This window comes from Cimex lectularius, unplaced genomic scaffold (assembly GCF_000648675.2).
Source record: "Cimex lectularius strain Harlan isolate CLEC.00 unplaced genomic scaffold, Clec_2.1 scaffold16, whole genome shotgun sequence".
Taxonomy (NCBI): Eukaryota; Metazoa; Arthropoda; class Insecta; order Hemiptera; family Cimicidae; genus Cimex; species Cimex lectularius.
Genome location: NW_019392679.1, coordinates 553,054 through 572,222, shown reverse-complemented (window position 1 = coordinate 572,222; position 19,169 = coordinate 553,054). Strand labels below are relative to the sequence as shown.

Below are 19,169 nucleotides of genomic sequence, written 5' to 3'. Positions count from 1 at the left end.
AAATTACTTCTAAGATTTTTTCCTTGTAAGGGTGCTTTAAGCCCTATTTGTACCATTAAAATAAATGAAAGTTTGAAATCGTAATATTTACCCGCGCGGAGATGTACAATTTGATTTTTTTAAATAATGAGTTAAAATTTTATTTACCTGGCAAACAAAAAACGTAATTGGGATTAAAATGATGATTCATTTTTAATCCAAAAAGGGTAATAATAAAGAAATAGTTTTCGTCACAGAAAATAGTCAATGCCGATGCCGGCTAGGAAGGTTCATACTTCAGGTTCAGAAGGGTTGATAAGCATAAGGTAATTTTGCTGTCATCGCTTTAGGTAATCTTGTAGTGATTCCTTTTGTTTTTCTTTTCTTATATTTCAAACTGATCTTACATTTAAAATATAATTTGATTTATCCAGTTGTCGCACGCCTTATCATGGTAGTTCGACAGTACAACGAGGAACTCCAGTACCTGGAGAAAATCACTCCTGTAAGCTGGAGGATCAAAAAGGGGTTCCAGCCAAATATGAACGTGAGTATAGCTTAAAAAAATTGTGATAAATTGTTTTATTTGCTTTAATGGATTAATTTGTTTAGAATTGTCTTATCTATTGTACATATTGTTTCTGTATTATCACTGTTTTCTTTGTTTTTTTCCACTGTATAACTTTTTCTTACTGGTGTGTATCTGCGAATTGGATTCAAGCAGATGCCAGATTATTTTTCATAAACATACACTCTTGACTAATTTTTGAACACGAGATTTGAGAAAAAAGTCAATGTTACGGATGGGAATTGAACCTATGGTCTTAGAAACGGTACTCGACGATCTTAACCTCCTGAGCCACATAGTATTTGTGCAATTACATTTTTATTGTCCGTATTATACATTGGGACATCATATAGATACATGGTTGAATTTATACCACTAATTTACAGAGTCGAACATTTACAATCTGCGCTATTCTGCTTTTTAGCATTGATTCTATCTGCATCAGGTTTTATCAATTCCTCACTGTTTCAGGATGTCATTGCTTCAAATACTCCTGCAATATCCAAGAAGGTTCCTAATGCTTTTTCTTGGTTTTTCAGTGAATCTTCTATTTGTTTGTATCGTTATTTGGTATGGCTGATTCACAGAATTTTCCTTTCTAGTATTCATGTTGATATTTATAAAGGGGGTTTTTCTTTTAGAGAGCTGCCCCTTACATGCTTTTCAAATAGCCTTTCGAGTGTTTTGAGCAGAAAGTGTTAAGACTGAGGGATGGAAACTGCAGCATTGACCAAGAATGACTGCATTGTTAACGCAGGACAATGCAAATGCATAAAATTTAGTCAATTTACTAAAATAGAAAACTTTGGCTAGCAACTTTACGGCACCCTTTTGAGGAAGTGGATAGCATTTCTGATCTTGGTATAATTTTTGGTTTAAATTGTTCTGTCAGAAATTGTGTTATCGATATAACATGTTGAAGAGCTTAGGTTTTATTTAGTTATATGTTAATTATTAATTTTTATTGCCAATTTTTATGCGAAGATGGTTCAGAAGAAAATTAGTACCACAAGCAGGACTCGAACCCACAACCTTCGGCTGTCGTGTCAGGCTTAGGGGCTAACTAAGGTTTTATGCTGAACAGGCATAGGGCCACTTATTGGGCCCATCTTCACTCCCGTGTTTGTTGAATTAATCAAATGTGATTCGACATTGCGCCATTTTAAGTGAGGAGCTTCTCCAGTGAAGCCGGATCCAACGCTATCAAAAGCGTCTGCTACATCTAAGAATGCATCCAAGCAATACTCTGTTCTCTAGCTATAGATAAATTATACTGTATAAATAAAATGGAGACATAAATTCAAAAAACAGAAAACTGACCTAAATAAATCCGAAAACCACAAGGTTAACAAGTTATAGATAGATGTACAAGGACAATTTTACTGACCCAATTGTAAATTGATACTAATAGTACAGATAAATTATCGAAGAGAGGAAATACTTTTGTTCCTAGGAATTATTGTTTTGAGTTTGTCTCTTAGGAATTTTGTAAATTTGTTATGCACAGGAATATAATATACAATATATAGATGCAAAGAACACATTTTATTTACATAAATTTTTTATTTCCTCATTTTTTCTCTTTTCTTTTACTGGAATTTGCAATGGCAGAGGCCTCTCAACCCTCTATCAATCTCAGGGTTCCGTGTTTAAAAAAAAGAAGCTCATTTGTATGTTGAACACCTAACAGGGATGAGTCGCTGTTTCAACACCTTAACTGTTGCGGTCATCGATGCCCCTGAATTTGTTATTCCCAAAAAATGTGCAATTTTTTTTTTTTTTAATAAAAATATTAGGCGCAAACTTATTTCTCATGTGCTTGTTACAGGTTGAAGGTATTTTTTATGTTAACAATCATCTTGAAAAGTTAATGTTGGACGAGTTAAAAAATGCCTGCAGACCAGGAATGGTCGGTGGGTTTCTTCCGGGAGTAAAACAGATCGCAAATGTTGCCGCCCTTCCTGGAATAGTGGGGAGGTCTGTTGGCCTCCCAGATGTGCATGCTGGTTATGGATTTGCCATCGGTATGCGACAGTATTATTTTACTTATAATAACGAATTTGAATATTGAAATAAAACAATTACTTTCAGAACAAATTTTTAACAGTTGTCTAATTTTTTAAGGAAATATGGCCGCATTTGATATGAACGATCCTAAGTCTATAGTTTCTCCTGGCGGTGTAGGCTTTGATATAAATTGTGGTGTGAGATTGCTCAGAACAAATCTCTCAGAAAAAGATGTTGCACCAGTAAAGGTAAATAGTTTCATTTTTTCATCAAATTGATATTTTATTAAAGAAATTCATTTTTTTAGGAACAATTAGCTCAGAGCCTGTTCGACCACATACCAGTAGGAGTAGGGTCAAAAGGTATTATACCGATGACGGCCCGGGATATGGAAGAAGCTCTAGAAATGGGAATGGATTGGTCGTTAAGGGAAGGTACCTACCTTAAGCAATTTTTGACATGATTTTAAAAGTTCAGCAATTTTATAAAATGACGCTTCGCTTTTAGGGTACGTTTGGTCAGAAGATAAAGAACACTGTGAAGAATATGGAAGGATGTTAAATGCTGATCCGAACAAAGTTAGCCTACGTGCCAAAAAAAGAGGACTTCCACAGGTTTTGTTTTATTTGTAATATTTTAATTAACCAAAAATTAATATTGTTTATTAATAAAATATTGAAAAACAATAGAACCTTTAGCCACCATTTGATTTGTCTTTAAAATCCAGTTCAAAGCACTGTTATTGTCTTAAGTATATTGTGTGCCAAAACAATCAAATTTTCTAAATTTAATTTGTTGTGTGTTGACACATTCAATTCTTACTCTTTCACTTCTTGGTTTATTTATTATTTCTCACTCATAAAGCCATAATGATTTCTCCATATAGCAGTCTTTTTATAGCATTTGCATTAATTTTTAGCTGGGAACTTTAGGTGCTGGTAATCATTACGCTGAAATTCAAGTCGTTGATGAGATTTATGATAAGTGGGCCGCAAGTAAAATGGGAATCGAATTTAAGGGTCAAATTTGTGTGATGATTCACTCCGGTTCGAGAGGGTTTGGCCACCAAGTTGCAACAGGTTCGTTGTACTTAAATATATTTTAATTTCTATCACATTAATAACAATAAAAAACCAACAGATGCCCTTGTTGCCATGGAGAAAGCCATGAAACGAGATCAGATAGAAACTAATGATCGACAGCTGGCCTGTGCGAGAATAAATTCTCCTGAAGGCCAGGATTATCTAAAAGGAATGGCAGCCGCAGCTAATTTCGCTTGGGTGAATCGCAGCTCGATGACATTTCTCAGCAGACAAGTAAGCTTTAAACGATTATCATTTATTTGATTTATTTCAATTCTATTATTATTATTTTTACAGGCATTTGCAAAGCAGTTTAACACTGTACCTGATGATTTGGACATGCACGTCATTTATGACGTTTCTCACAACATTGCAAAAATTGAAGAGCATGTTGTTGATGGGAAATTAAAAACCCTACTTGTACATAGGAAGGTTTGCACTCCATTTTCATGTATTATATTCAATAAAGTCTGATTTTTTAAAAATATAATTGATGTAAAAAAAATTATGTTGTTTTTAGGGTTCGACTAGAGCCTTTCCTCCTCATCATCCATTGATACCTGTTGACTATCAACTCACAGGTCAACCAGTTCTCATTGGTGGAACAATGGGCACATGCAGTTATGTACTTACAGGAACTGAAACAGGTTTGTATAAACAAAAAATATATTTTTTAAATAAAAAAATAAATAATTTTTTTTTCAAGGTATGAAGGAAACATTTGGATCAACATGTCATGGCGCCGGGCGAGCTCTCTCAAGGGCAAAATCAAGACGGAATCTCGATTATACTGACGTTCTCATGGCATTAGAACAGAAAGGAATTTCAATTAGAGTCGCTTCCCCAAAGTTAGTTATGGAAGAAGCGCCAGAATCTTATAAAAATGTAACTGATGTCGTCGATACATGCCATGCTGCAGGAATTAGCAATAAAGCGATTAAGCTCAGACCTATCGCTGTCATCAAAGGTTAAAAAAATAAATGGACAACGATATAATGAATCTGACATTCAAACTATACTCAAAAGTGATATAATTACTAACAAACTATAAAAAACAGAAGCGTTGTACATAATAAACATTATGTATTTTATTATTGTTTCTAGTTTTTTGTACAAAATTATATTTCCTCAGTCAAATTTGAGTTTCCTTTATTAACATAAAGAATAGCTAAAGCTAAATTGTTGAAACTAATGAAAAATGGGTTCTTATATTTATTTTTTATATATATCTTTGTAACAATTTAATACAATTTCTTATGGTCTTTATGGATTTTTTTATAAAATAAACAATTAACATCTCAGTCTTGTCTAATCTGTATAGTAATTAACTTAATTTTATTTACTTCCTGTTTATAGAACTTGCAAACACAGGGAGAAGTGAATAAAAATTTTTTCCAAATAAAAAATTGAGAATTGCTACCGACATCTTCCGTTTTTTTAATAATTTTTTATTGTGTGATTGTACTCGTTAAATCTTATGGAATCTACAAGTGTTTCTATGGTATTTCCTTAGATTTTAAAAAATATCTTTTTATTCGCTTACCTGCTCCTTGTCCAAATTCCACCTGTAAGGTTTTCAATGTCCAAAGGAATAATCACTGCACCCGCAATTTCTTCTTGATTTTCAGGTTCATATAAATGCCAGAATTTCTTCAATGGTTATGTAACACTTATCTAACAATTTTTAGGATTGTGGGCAAAACAAAAACACAAAAAATAGCGTGCAGTCTTCGCATACTACAGAAGTACTGACTAAAATATTGGCCAATAGTTATTATTATGCGAAAGACCTGACAATAGGAACAAATGAATTCATTATTAAGTTATAAATAAATGTAGACATGCTTTATGCTAAAGAGGCCATTGAATTGCTTGGTAACCTGAGGCAATATAAGATGAAGGAAATAGTAAAGCAGTGATACTGAGAATAAAATTATTTTTCCACAAATCCCATTGATTCAAACGTGCTCATTAATATGTTCAATGCCGATGATGGTACAGTGGTGTCATGAGTCATAACTGTTTCTTCACCAGGTGGATGACGCCATGGGGGCATCAAACACACTGATAAACATTCTAATGAAATAAATCCTGCAATGATTGTGCTAAACACACGCATAAATGTCAGAACCGATATAGAAATATAATAATAAATAATACAATAAAATAAAAATATTGGATTTGTCATGGCTAAAGCATGGATTTATAGACAATAAAAACCCTGAAATATGCCATATAATATCCACTATAAAATCTTAAATATGCACTAAAACTTCCTCAAATATGATAAATAATGTGCATAATGATTATTCGGAGATCGTGAGATGCGGTCTGCCCCACGCACTCTCAACACGACAGACAAGAATGAGCCCTGAAGATGATCTCAATAAAGATCGAAACGTTGGCACGACAAAGAAAATGTTTTTCTAAAACCTAAGTCACACCAGACTGCATCTCACGATCTCCAAATAATCATTAATCAACGGTCACTAAACACCATACAAAAAATTTGCATAATAAAACTTCAGATATAAACCAAAAGTCCTCAAAATGCTCTAAAAACCTCAAATATGCCATACAATATGCACTAATAAAATCTCAAATAGACAAAAAAAGCCATATAATGTGCATTAAAAAATCCTCAATATATGCACTAAACATTTCAAACGTGTCATTCGATATGCACTAATAAAATCTCAAATAGACAAATAAATAAATCAAAAAAAATGCTCAAATATGCCATATTATAGGTTGTATAATGTGCCCAAAAAATGCTCAAATAATGTGAACTAAAAATATCCATAAATATGCACTAATAAAGCCTCAAATAAGCACTAAAAAATCCTCAAATATGATATGTAATTTGCACTAAAAATATTATTTCTAATTTTTATTAGTTATTCAGATATCGAGAGATGCGGTCGGGTGTGATGTAGGTTTCAGAAAAACATTTTCTTTATCGTGCCAACGTTTTGATCTTTTATTGAGCCCTGAAGATGATCTCAATAAAAGATCGAAACGTTGGCACGATAAAGAAAATGTTTTTCTGAAACCTACATCAACCCGACCGCATCTCACGCTATCTGAATAACTATCGATTAACGGTCACTAATCTCTACACATTTCTAATTTTTATGCAAAGACGGTTTAGAAGAAAAATAGGAAATAATAATAAACAGATAACTAATTAAATAACTAAAAATATTAAAATACAGCTAAAACGCCCTTAAAAATTAATAATAATAATAATAATAATACATGTCATGAATGTCAGAGTTGTCACCCGACAGATTAATACTGTTAACTAATTTTTTTTTTAAAGGAAAGAGGGCAGAAAATTGCAGACACTAAAAAAATCTTATAAGTTCAAATAAATATTTCAGTCATAATATGAATTAAAATATTGACAAAATAATACAACCAAGTTACACAACTCAATTACTTTAAAAAAAGTAAGTTTTCAGTAAAGTCCAAAACTGCACATAGAAGTTTTGGAAAGGCTTAACTAAGACGCTGATTATATCAAGAAAATTTTATTGTGTCTGTCCGCTCATATCTTTTTTCCAGGAAAGTTAACTAAAATCAGAATTATTATTTCCTTTTATGTTGTTAGTGGTATAATTTTTTTTCCAGTAATCACAAAGTTTCACATTTGGAATATTCTTCAAACCTGCAAAATATGCAGAATCCAATTTGAAGTTTAAACCATTGTACCCCACACATCATATCACCATGGTCGTAAGTGTTAGCAAAATGAATATGCAATTGCATACAATTCCAGGCTCTAGCCATGGCTAAGTGGAGATGATGGACCAAACAAGATTCATTTTAAAAGAATAAACAATGAACTAAAAGCATGTAATACTAGAATAGTCCAATTGGAGAGTTAGCTCTAGCAAGATAAAATTGGTAAATCATTACACAACTTTGGGGTGAAATGGGTTAATTTGGGCAGAAACCTACATGGTTTCAGTTCACAAGAGGTGTAATTTTTATGTTGTAATGTTTCATGGAGAATAAAAAAGTTGAATATACATGTAATAAATAGTATAAGTTACAGCATCATTAAGTTGTCTTATCTAAAGTTTACCTGGTAGCAGTCAGCATCAATTTAACTATTTATACACTAGTTAAACAGTTTAGGTCACTGACAAATTAACTAATACACATTTAAGTTGTAAGATGAGGAAATAAAAATAAGGCAGTAACAATTTTTATTTCCCAGATGTCTTTCTGTACATCTTCAAACATTTTAATATAGACGATTTCATCAAATTTACAAGAGCTTATAAAATAAAATATTCACTGCTTTACCTAATTACATTCTACATTGTGATATAAGGTAAAATGTTCTTAGTTTATGTTGAAACAAGTCTGTATGATCAAAACTTATAAAATACATTATAGAAATTCTAAGTTAGCAAAATGACAACACTTCTTTTCTTTTGTGCCATGACTAGAATACACTAATAGCGATTATTTATTAAATTTCCCCTTGTGATAAAGAATTTCTGGTAATTTTTTTTAAATACAAAACTTATAGAAAGAACAGCTTGGGTGATTTGTAGTATTATTAATTAAAAGAAAATAAATATTTGGCTAAAGTACAAACTGCACAAAAATCACATTTATCTAATAAAACTGTACAACAAACACAAAACTAATATGGTGAAATTATTTCTGTTTTTTATACAGAGGTAATTAATTTCTATTTAACAATAAAATAAATAAGCTTAATAAGAACATATCGAGACATGAGAGCTTTGCACATTTTTTAAAAGGTAAGGTTTAAAGTACTAACCTTAGTAGTTAATTTTATACAGTTTTATTGTCTCTAGGGGACAAATTGTGTGTTCTAATGCTGAATAGTATTGGTGAGGTGTAAAACAGCATTATCTACCTCAATGGCTGATTTCATGGGAATATTTAAATTTAAAGAAGAATTAAGCTTCCAGTTAACTGTACCTTGCAAAATGGATGGCTTTGTTGGTTTAGTGAATGGGGTTATGTTTAGAGTAAGGAGAACTGGGGAATGATCAGAGGATAAGTCGTACAAGCATTGGATGGATGTGAAGATGGATCCTGTGTGATAACCAACACCAGGATGGAAGCAGAACTACACTGCCCCGCTGTGAGTGCTTGGCCTTGAAATTTTCCCCAGCCACAAACCTTCATACGAGGGAGCAAAGATGAATTTTAATTTGGGAATATAAAAAGGAACTGATGGGGTACAATGCACTGCTGACAAGATAATGGTTGTGGGGAAAAACAGAGTAGGGACTTCCATTAAAATCACCTGAACCTTTTATATGGAAAACATGTCTGTCGATAGTAGTTAAAAATAGAATAGAAAAAAAACGAATCAGAGTGGTTTCACATGGAAGTCTTCATTGCATAATGAATCGGGATAATTGAAGAAAAGAAGATTTGATATAAATGGAATAACCCCATATGGCCCAGGTAGATGTTAAAACATTCTGAGAAGTGCTAATAGATTAATTTATAAAAAGAATCAAGCTTCTGTATCACAGTCATTTCATGTCACAAAGGGAAAAACATTCATGTAGTTTTGGTATGACCACATAAAAATAAATAAATAGCTACTTTGAACAGTAACGAAATCCCAATGCTATCCATGGGGTTGCGATTTCTTTATGTTCAATTTAAACATGTCTCGATATGCGCCTAGTCGTTTAAGTAGAGTTTGATTCAAACTGTATGCTGCCAAACCTTAATAAAATTAATATAATACATTACAATATAAAATTTAAATAAAAATAAAAGCAATAATTAATTAAGGAAGCACTTTTATTATTTACTTTGCTTTCAAATGATCTTCTGTTGAAGGTTTAGGGCACTGCCAATAATCAGAATTCAGTAATTTTTGAAGAAGAACGGTATTCATCACCATTATCACAGCAAGGGCTAGAAGAAAACATATTATATGATAAAACAAAATTGTATTGAAAATTTCAACTGGTAATCAATTCTTTATTTGACAAAGATGGAATAGGGAGTAGGTGTAGGAGTAAAAGGGCTGAACCATACCTGCCCTTTGGACTAATTCCAACCATTTTCCAAGCTGAGATCCATGCAATACAACACTGTGCACAGGAGTTAATAAAGAAAAGTATGAAAGGTGCACAGATTTAGATACTCTCAGTCAGGTGCTATAAAAGCACTAAATGCATAGGCATTCAACTCCAAACTTGTCTGGCAGTGTCTAATAGCTCTAGGACTAGGTGCACTGGATATTGTGCTTAAGTTGTTAGTGGAAAAATGGTTTGGAAAAATTCAAGCTCTGGAGGACGAATTTGTACTGGACAAAGCACGAGGTATGAGGCAACTAAGAGATTTATAAATTTCTCAAAAGGAAGGCAAAGGAACTCTTAGGAGGCAGGATTTGAGGAAAATTACAGGCCTCTATACTGGCCCTACTACCTAAATATGATAGGCAGACATACCGACTCTATCAGGAGGGACCAGAGACATGGACATGTGAATGTAAAACCTGGTTACAGTAATTAAGCTTAGGCCTCTTCGGTAGGTAATTCTCACACCAAAGGAGATGCATGAAGAGGCATCAATGAAAGTGCTTATTCTAATAGGAAAAAATAACACTTTCCAAGATATGGCTATAATTTATAGAGGTTCCACATATTTCTATACAGGTCTCAGGGAGGAAAGCATTTTTAAATTCCTTTTTCAACCCCAAAACCTAAAAAAAATTTGCTCATGGAACTCTGGCGATGACGAAATTAGACATATATTTTCTTCTGAGAAAGTGTACTACTAAAGAAAAACAGGGTTGGTTGTTGGACATTTCAGCATCTTCGGTCTGTCTGTCTGTCTTAAAACAATTATATATAAAAAAAGATTAGGGATAAGGCAAATTTGAAAGAAAGAAAAACACTCAGTTCTTTGTTCAAGCTTTTGAAGAATGTACCCCCTTCACTAGAACTTTGAAACTATTTCAAATAATTTAAACGCTTGACAAACATAATAAATGGAAATTATGGCTTAAACCATAATAAGTTTATGAGTTTAGTTTTGAAGAGTTGATGGGCTCTTCCACCCATGTAGTCCATTCTCATTATGAATGTCCACATAATCATCACATTCATCAAATAATGCCCTAGGATAGACAGACCAGAATGATCAGTAGCGACCGAATCGCAGCTTCAAAACCCCATAGATCACATGAAATCTTGCAATATATAATACATCTAATGAAAGCCCCTTAACACTAAAAATGGGGGGGGAAAAATTATTATAAGACAGTAGCTGCAGAGAAGCTCTTGTGTATCAAGAGCACTATCTCAGGGTGACCCTCGGAGGAACTGACTTGTAGAAGGGTCGACCTCACCCGATTATGAATATGCCATGTGAGGTTGACACATGGACACCTACTTTTGAGCAAAAGCCGGCATATGTATTCGGGGTGCAACTACTTGGCTCTATATAGAGAGCATGTAGGACTGCCTCCGGATATGAGCATTGAGCTTGCACACTATCTGGGCCCCTTATTCTGATTTTTGGAAGAAACAGGGTTGTTTTATTGAACAAAGTATTGACATTTTTGTGTTTTCTAGTGTGTGTTGAGAGTATTTATAAGTGGGAATGTGTAGTGTGTATTATCAAGTATTTCACCACCCTGGGTGAATGGAATGTAAATAAGTAAGAATGTATTTAAGAGTGTCAGAATGTGAAAAAAATAGGAACTGATTATGTTAGAGACGGAAATGACCTAGAGGTTCAAAGACCTTGCAGCCCAACCCCAGTGGCTGGATGGATAAGACCGAGGTCTGACCCCGGGCTGCCAACGCCCGGGGTGGTGATCCTCATGGCCTTTAATTTATTGTAAATTAAAAAAAAATTGGAATTGCTGGTGGAATGTGAGAAAAGGCTCAACCCTGTACAAGCGTGTGCAGATTTGAACTTATATATATATCAGTAATCTAACAAGTTTTCAACAAATTGATACATCTCAGCACACTGTTGTTGTTTTTAAAAATGAATATATTATGAAAATTGTATTATATACACAATATTATCATAAATTTTTTTTTCCATCAATGGGTAGTCTTTTATAATTCATTGTTTACCTTATTATTTATTACATTCAGTATGTGAAGACTACCAAATGCTTAAAAAAAATCTTTAAAAAATGCGGTAAAAAATATTTAAAAAATCGTACTTATTAGCAATACAAATGAAAGGGGGGCGCGGTAGCCGAGTGGTTAAGGCGTCAGACTCTCGGCTAGTAGATCCCGCGGTCGTGGGTTCGATCCCCACCGTCGCCTCTGGACTTTTCTAATGCCTAAGGGGACCGGTGGCCGCAATTGAAAGAAATTGACACACGGCACTCATCAATGGAAGGGGCGGGATCGAATCTCAGCGACCCTGAATTTGGTCCCAACCCCTTCAAAAAAAAAAAGGGGGGGAAAAAAAGTTTCTTCGATGGAAGAACACCAGAACAACGGGGGCTCAAGTTCACATTTGTGTTGTGAGCCCTCCCCCAAAATATGGAGCCAGGGATAAAGTACAATAAGCTGTACAGCTCAGCTGCAGTGCTCAGGAGGGAACTTCTCTATTCCTTGGTATAAAAGAAAAAAGAAAAAAAAATGAAAACCAAGTTTACTTACATGTCCCAGCAACATAATAAACATAGTTGTGCAAGTCCATTCTGTTATGGATTAACCATCTCGTCATCCAACCTAAAGTAAGAACACGAAAAACTACGAAAGTACCTGGAAAAAAGAACATGTTTTATTAAAAAACAACTATTAATGTTTTATTAGCTAAATTGTTGTTTTAAGTTTAGAATGCTTACCCAGGTTGAATGAATTGTTTATCCTGTAAATGTTGCTGGATTTGCTCCATCCCTGGAGAATCATTAACTGTCTCAAATGTAAAAAAACACTATTCACCTCCAACGACAAGGCCATTAATGTGAAGCCCATATGCCTTTCAGTGATTATTGAGATCGCAAAACATAAAATCACCTACAAAGAGAGCTTATATGGAATAATTCAATATATTTCATTTTAAATTTGGCAATTAAATTTAAAAAATTTAAATAATTTTATACAAATTTAACTTTTAAATTAAATTGTTTAAAATATTTCAGCATTGATTTTTTTTAATGTTTCAATGTGACAACATATTAGGAAAAAAAATCAATCCATTCAATTCTCACAGAATAAATAAATAATACCTAATCAGTCAAAATAAATGCGACTGATTAATGACAACATGTGATCTACATAAAAAACCTATCACGAAAAAAAGATATAAACTGATTAGGAGATAATCACGTGGATTTGATTGATATCGACATAACTTGAGTAAATATAATTTGTTAGCTGTCGTTTAAACTTGAATTTTAATGAAAAAAATTAGCATAAAAAATACGTCTGCATTTTATAACAATATCTTACCATAAAATGGTGAAGCAACATGTCGTACGTTTTGGGCTTAGAACCATTGACTGCCATGTCAATTAGGTCATAAATAAAATATCCTGAAAAAACAAGAATCATTTAGTTTTTCTCCAGAGTGACGAGTCATTGAAATATTTTCTAAAATATTTAATAATAAGTATACAGGAAAAGAAAAACTATGTCAAGGATGGGTTTATCTAATTCAGATTGGATCTTGAGAATCAATGCAAACAAATATAATCAAAATCTGTTAATAGAGCGTGAAAATGATATTTGGTATAGTAACTATTAATTTTCTCTGTTTAATAAACTATTAAATCATGTACATTTTTCAATTCCCTCAATCAATTTTTATTTAATGAGCTGGTGTAACAATAATAAATGTTTTTCTTTATTACGTATGTTCAGTACTCTTTCAAATAAATATAAATTAATATTCTTATATAATGTTTATGTTAAATATTACTTACCAAGTGAAAAAGAAACAAGCAAGTAAGATGGCAATGAAATAGGGTATACAAGGTCTTCACGCATTTTTGGTGTCCACCAGAAACTGCGGAAAAAAAAATTTAAACTAAAGGATACATTTTCTATACAAACTATGAATATATTGTTATTTCCCATTTAAGGAGCAAAGAAAGGTTAAATTATGAAACTATTCACTAACTTTTATAATTACCGGACAGATGAAAGTTAACAATTATTTACATTAATTATACTTTTTATCTAGTCTTGGTTGAGATGTAAAAGCTAGTGTCATGAGCAAGATTCGAACCCACGACCTTTGGCTCAATAAGCCACTGCTCTAACAACTTGAGCTATCGTGACTTTGATCCACTCAGACATCAATTCTTTTTGCCAATTTTTGAAATATCATGTAACCAAGATTCAAATCAGCGGGATCCTTCTTATGACACTAACTTTTTCATCTAAACCAAGACCTCAGATAAAAAGTATAATTAATTTAAATAAATAACACAGTCCATTATGACTACTAAATATATATATATATGTACTAACAATTATAGTTCTTTATAGAAATAATAGAGGTGGGGTATGTCGATTCATTTTTGGCAAAGGATTGTTCTACTCACAAAACTTTATTGAACATGTTAAAAATGTTGTTAAAACTTTGTTGAACAAAGCTTTGTGAGTAGAACCACCCATTATAGCTCTTTTGTATTTATATTATATTATTATTTAATGGTTTGTTTGGCAGGAATTGCCAACATTTGTTTGACATAAGGCTATGTTTCAACACTTGTCACCTGCATGGTTTTAATACAATTTATTAAATTTGACATCACCGTTTCAAATATTATGGAAAATTAAAAGTATAATTTTTTTATTTTTTATTGGCCTTATGATCTTGCATATTAGCCATAGTACGAATTATTGTGTGTTCAAATTGGGGGTTATCGGGAAAAAGAGCCAGAGGCGACGGTGGGAATCGAACCCACGACCGCGGCGTGAGAGTCTCTCATGCTAACCACTCGGCTACCGCGGTCCCCGAAAAGTATAATTTAACAGACATCTTCTAAACAAGCAACTAAATAAATGGACAACAACATAAGTGACTAAAAATAAAAATAAAAAAATGAAAATTCAGTCTGTTAATTAACCATATTGAGCATTTAAAGTTTGCATATCAGGCAACAATGTTCGGTGTATATAAAGTGGCAAATTCTATGAGCAACATTAATGGCTGGAGGACACCTCACTAAACATGTATGTAGTTTTTGCTCAATTAAAAATATTATTTACATTTATACAAAAAGGTTTTCTTCAATAATACAAAAACATTTGCATATATTTTTTGCAATCAACTATAAAAATGTACCCATAAATGGCTTGTATTTATAATTATTTCCTGCTCAACTAAAAGTGTTGTTTTAACAAAATGTTTCTTTTTCTTTTTACTGTAATAAAAAGAGAAAACAATTCAAAGCTAATTTAGCTAATCAAAGCTAACAATTCCTGAAATGTACCCACAAATGGTACTCTAATTATAGTATAATTTTTTCGCGCTCAATTAAATTTGTTTTGATGATTTTTTTCTTTTTCTACAGTAATAAATAAAACTTTAAAAGGAGTCATTTCTGCGATTTATCCACAAATAGAACCAAAACTGAACATCTTTAAACATTTTTTTGTTAAACCTTCATCTTTCACGAATGAGGATTCTGTGGAGATTTGTTTCAAGGCTAACAGAAACCAGTTAAGACAAAATAAGAGGGAGAAAAACTGGAACTTGTTTGACATTGATAACTGATAAATCATTTCCTTAATACATCAGTTAATTTAATTCCTCGTTTTGTTCCCTGTGTATCGTTAATAGCATCGAAACACAATTTAATCAAATTATCATAATTATCATAATCATAAGTATCAATAATAATGAAAAAAAAATGAGCTGATGTGTGTGGCTTTTATTGTGTTGTTTGAAAATCAAAAGATGATTGAATTACAGCGTAATAAATAAACAAAAATTGCAATGTCTACAAGAGCTGAAATATAGCCTTACAAAAGTTGTGGGTGATAAGACAAAATAATATTAATGTAATAAAATTGGCCACATATAAAAACTAAAAAGGAAAAAGGGAAATAGAATATTTATTAGACATAAAACAAAGAAACTTGATTTAAAATTTGGGGGAAAATATGAGGGGCACTGTATATCTTAATAATCAAAAACAACCAACTGAAAGGTGGTGGGCAAATATTTAAACCTTGCGTTCGAGCAGTGCCTCCAAGGAAATGCTATAAGCTAAGCTAGAACAGCTTAGACGAGTGCTGCATGAGGGAAGTATATGTATTGTGTGAACTCTGGATACCCGGCGACCTTCGGTTTAAATTAAAGCCTTCACTTGTCATTATGGGGCTCCATGTTGGGCTTTGGCAGGGGTAACTACTTAGATCCTTAGCTATTTTATGGAACTTATATAGATCCAATTAGTACAACAAAAAACAAAACCAACAGTGACAAAGAAAAGGAACAATTGAAATATCCATCCTCAGCTGCCTGACGGAGGTGACAGAGGGAAAGGACCAGCCGACTCCTAAAGAAACTAAAATGATTTTACAGGAGGAATCTACTCCTGAAGCTGATGTCACCACTCCAGCAACTTGCAAGAGGTCCAAAGAGGCTTCAGCAGAAATAACCTACTAAGATGTCTAGGAGGAAATGCTATATGTGGCTATGACATGGGCACATCAGAGAGGAAGTGGTTCAGCTTTTTTGCCTCTCAGTGTAGTTTTTATTTTATGTATTCATTTATTATTAACTATCAAATTGTATTATGCCAATTTTTGTATCGTATGTTAATGTTTTTTTTGTATTTATTGAAAAAAAGTAACAACTCAACTGACAGAGAGGATGTCCAAGGATATTGTTTTCATTTTGCTTATATCTTTAAATAATATTACCTAAATAAATTTCTATCTAATTTAACCATGTCTAATGGGAAAGTGTAAATTTTCACTTTTATTTTTAGAAAAGAAACCAAGGAAAGTTTTAACACCATTAATCATTAGAAATATAATATACATATGTACGTATAAATATATATGGGGTAGTATGTATTTTTCATATAACTTATGTTAAACAAAGGAAACTAGTAATATAATAAATTCATCAAAATGTGGAAAAGGAGAAAATTAAAAATCTAAAAAATCACGTAGCTCGTTAAAACATAATTTAACAATATATAATAGAAACAAACTGGTAAAAAGAGGAAAAAAAACGAAAAACGGAACCCATCGAAAATTAAATGATCATAAAATGGCAGTATATTATATTTTTAAAATTATTAAATTTATTTAATAAATTTAAATTAAACATATGTTATAAAAAATCATTTTGGCATTGACGTGCAACAAATATCTAATTGACGAATTAGAAATTAATTTGAATGTTTAAACAAAATTTAACCATTTATAATAGAAGCAAACCAGTTATTTAAAAAATATATAAATAAAAAATAAAAAAGCAGGAAAAAGGAACCCAACGAAAATTAATTTACTATAAAATAGACGTATATAATACAAAAATATCTTAAATTTATTTAATAAATTTAAATTAAACATATATTATAAAAAGTTAACTATCGTTTGGCGAAGTCGTGCACTAAAAGCACGCAGACGTGCAACAAATAAATATCTTTATTGACGAATTCGAAATTAATTCGGAAAAAAAACAGGAAAAAAGGAACCCATCGAAAATGAAATGATCATAAAATGCCAGTATAATATATTTAAAAAATAAATTAAATTTATCTAATCTAAATCTATCTAAATTTAAAACAAATGATTATTCGGAGATCGTGAAATGCGGTCTGGTGTGACGTAGGTTTTAGAAAAACATTTTCTTTATCGTACCAACGTTTCGATCTTTATTGAGATCATCTTCAGGGCTCAGTGTTTGTTTTCCGTGTAGGTGTGTCATTCTTGTCTGTCGTGTTGAGAATGCGTTTTGGAAAACATTTTCTTTGTCGTGCCAACGTTTCGATCTTTATTTAAATCATCTTCAGGGCTCAAAGTGTTTGTTTTCCGTGTAGATGTGTCATTCTTGTCTGTCGTGTTGAGAATGCCCTCTCAATAAAGATCAAAACGTTGGCACGATAAAGATAATGTTTTTTTAAAAGCTACGTCACACCAGACCACATCTCCGAATAAATACTAAAAAGATAAATATTTATCGTTTGCCGTAGACATGATCTCAAATTTTCGAATTCGAAATTGCTTTGCATGTTAAAACAAAATTTACCCATTTATGATAGGAACAAACCGGTTATGAAAAAAAAGGAATCTATCGAAAATTAAATTATCATAATATATTTATATAATTTATTTGAAAAAAAAATGAACATAAAAAATTAAATTTTTTATCGTTTGGCATAGACATGATCTAACAGCGTGCAGAGATGCAACAAATATCTTTATTGACGAATTCGAAATTGCTTTGCATGTTAAAACAAAATTTAANTTTTTTTTTTTTTGGCGTTATGAACTATGCATATTAGCCATGTGACAATTTCGTATATGTGTGTTCAAATTCGGGGGGTTATTGGGAAAAAAGGGCCAGGGGCAACGGTGGGAATCGAACCCACGACCGCGGCGTGAGAGTCTCTCATGCTAACCACTCGGCTACCGCGGTCCCCGCTTTGCATGTTAAAACAATATTTAACCATTTATAATAGGAACAAACCGGTTATAAAAAAAAGGAATCAATCGAAAATTAAATTATCATAATATATTTATATAATTTATTTGAAAAAATTAACATAAAAAATTAAATTTTTAGCATAGTCAGGATCTAAAGGACGCAGACGTGCGTTAAATATCTTTATTGACGAATTCGTCAATCAGTTCGACATTCCCATTTGACGTCGTACTGCTGTTCAGAAAATAAGTTTGGATAAAAAAAAAGAAAGACGAGTGTTTGGCAGAGAGCCTTCCCGTCTGATAAAACACCTTAAAACTAAATGATAAAACTTAATGATAAAAAAAAATTGTCATACCACAAGAAGGTGCCGGTGCCGGTGATGAAAGAGTGGATGAGGGAATTGGCCGTGTTCCTCCATTTCCACGCCTTCTTCGGGTGGCCGGTCGCCGAAGCCGGGGCGAACGTCTTCAAAACCCAGTAGTTGTTGATGTAGAAAAACAACGAGCTTAGAATTACGGTCGGGAAGCCGTAATCGCCGCCATCGAAACCGGCCTCCAGCACTCGCTCCGTTACCATTTCACGACTTCAAACGAAAAAAGTCACAGGAACAGGAAAAAATAATAATTCGGCTTCTTCGGTTTCCGGCACCGGCGTAGTGAAGGTTAGTCAGAAAGCCGGCTGTCTCAGTCTTAGTTCATAGCGTGCCGTGCACACGAATGCCGGATTCCTTCCCACGGGCTGTTATTAATAATGGCACTCACGTCACAATCGGTCGACCAACACTATTTACAAAACTTCAAAATATTTCCCTCTAAGAACTACAAAAACAATTACGCTTTTTTAAAAAAAATTACATATTTAATTTAAACATAAATATGATATTTGTTTTAGATATATTTTAAAGGGAATCTTACTTTAGAACGGAT

General features: G+C 32.6%; 2 protein-coding genes across 3 annotated transcripts; one reads left to right on the top strand and one right to left on the bottom strand.

The window, feature by feature from the left end:
* Positions 1–237: 237 nt before the first annotated feature.
* LOC106661619 (tRNA-splicing ligase RtcB homolog) lies at positions 238–4,739 on the top strand. Of its 2 annotated transcripts, none has more exons than XM_014385141.2 (11): positions 238–329; positions 414–526; positions 2,376–2,571; positions 2,672–2,802; positions 2,862–2,988; positions 3,062–3,168; positions 3,474–3,633; positions 3,695–3,870; positions 3,934–4,068; positions 4,157–4,283; positions 4,343–4,739. In XM_014385141.2, exons 2-11 carry the CDS (start codon positions 431–433, stop codon positions 4,606–4,608), a joined length of 1,521 nt encoding a protein of 506 aa, XP_014240627.1. In that variant the 5' UTR covers positions 238–329; positions 414–430; the 3' UTR covers positions 4,609–4,739. The 2 variants fall into 2 exon arrangements, with proteins under 2 accessions (XP_014240627.1, XP_014240628.1); XM_014385142.2 differs by having other exon boundaries at positions 255–305.
* Positions 4,740–7,833: 3,094 nt separating this feature from the next.
* LOC106661357 (TLC domain-containing protein 2-like) lies at positions 7,834–19,079 on the bottom strand. The gene is made up of 7 exons (XM_024225583.1): positions 18,599–19,079; positions 13,550–13,632; positions 13,077–13,159; positions 12,470–12,641; positions 12,282–12,386; positions 9,456–9,561; positions 7,834–9,366 (listed from the first exon to the last, which is right to left on the bottom strand). The coding sequence occupies exons 1-7, from the start codon at positions 18,817–18,819 to the stop codon at positions 9,330–9,332; spliced, it is 807 nt and encodes a 268-aa protein (XP_024081351.1). The 5' UTR covers positions 18,820–19,079; the 3' UTR covers positions 7,834–9,329.
* Between the last annotated feature and the right edge of the window lie 90 nt (positions 19,080–19,169).

Bases quoted from the DNA above. Each gene is read 5' to 3' on its own strand.
- LOC106661357 (XM_024225583.1), bottom strand. From the start codon at position 18,819: ATGGTAACGGAGCGAGTGCTGGAGGCCGGTTTCGATGGCGGCGATTAC. The intron at 13,160-13,549 runs GTAAGTAATATT...TTGTTTTTTCAG, and splicing joins GCTTGTTTCTTTTTCACTTG to GATATTTTATTTATGACCTA. The intron at 12,387-12,469 runs GTAAGCATTCTA...TCTTTTTTCCAG, and splicing joins AAACAATTCATTCAACCTGG to GTACTTTCGTAGTTTTTCGT.
- LOC106661619 (XM_014385141.2), top strand. From the start codon at position 431: ATGGTAGTTCGACAGTACAACGAGGAACTCCAGTACCTGGAGAAAATC. The intron at 527-2,375 runs GTGAGTATAGCT...TGCTTGTTACAG, and splicing joins GGTTCCAGCCAAATATGAAC to GTTGAAGGTATTTTTTATGT. The intron at 4,069-4,156 runs GTTTGCACTCCA...TGTTGTTTTTAG, and splicing joins CCCTACTTGTACATAGGAAG to GGTTCGACTAGAGCCTTTCC.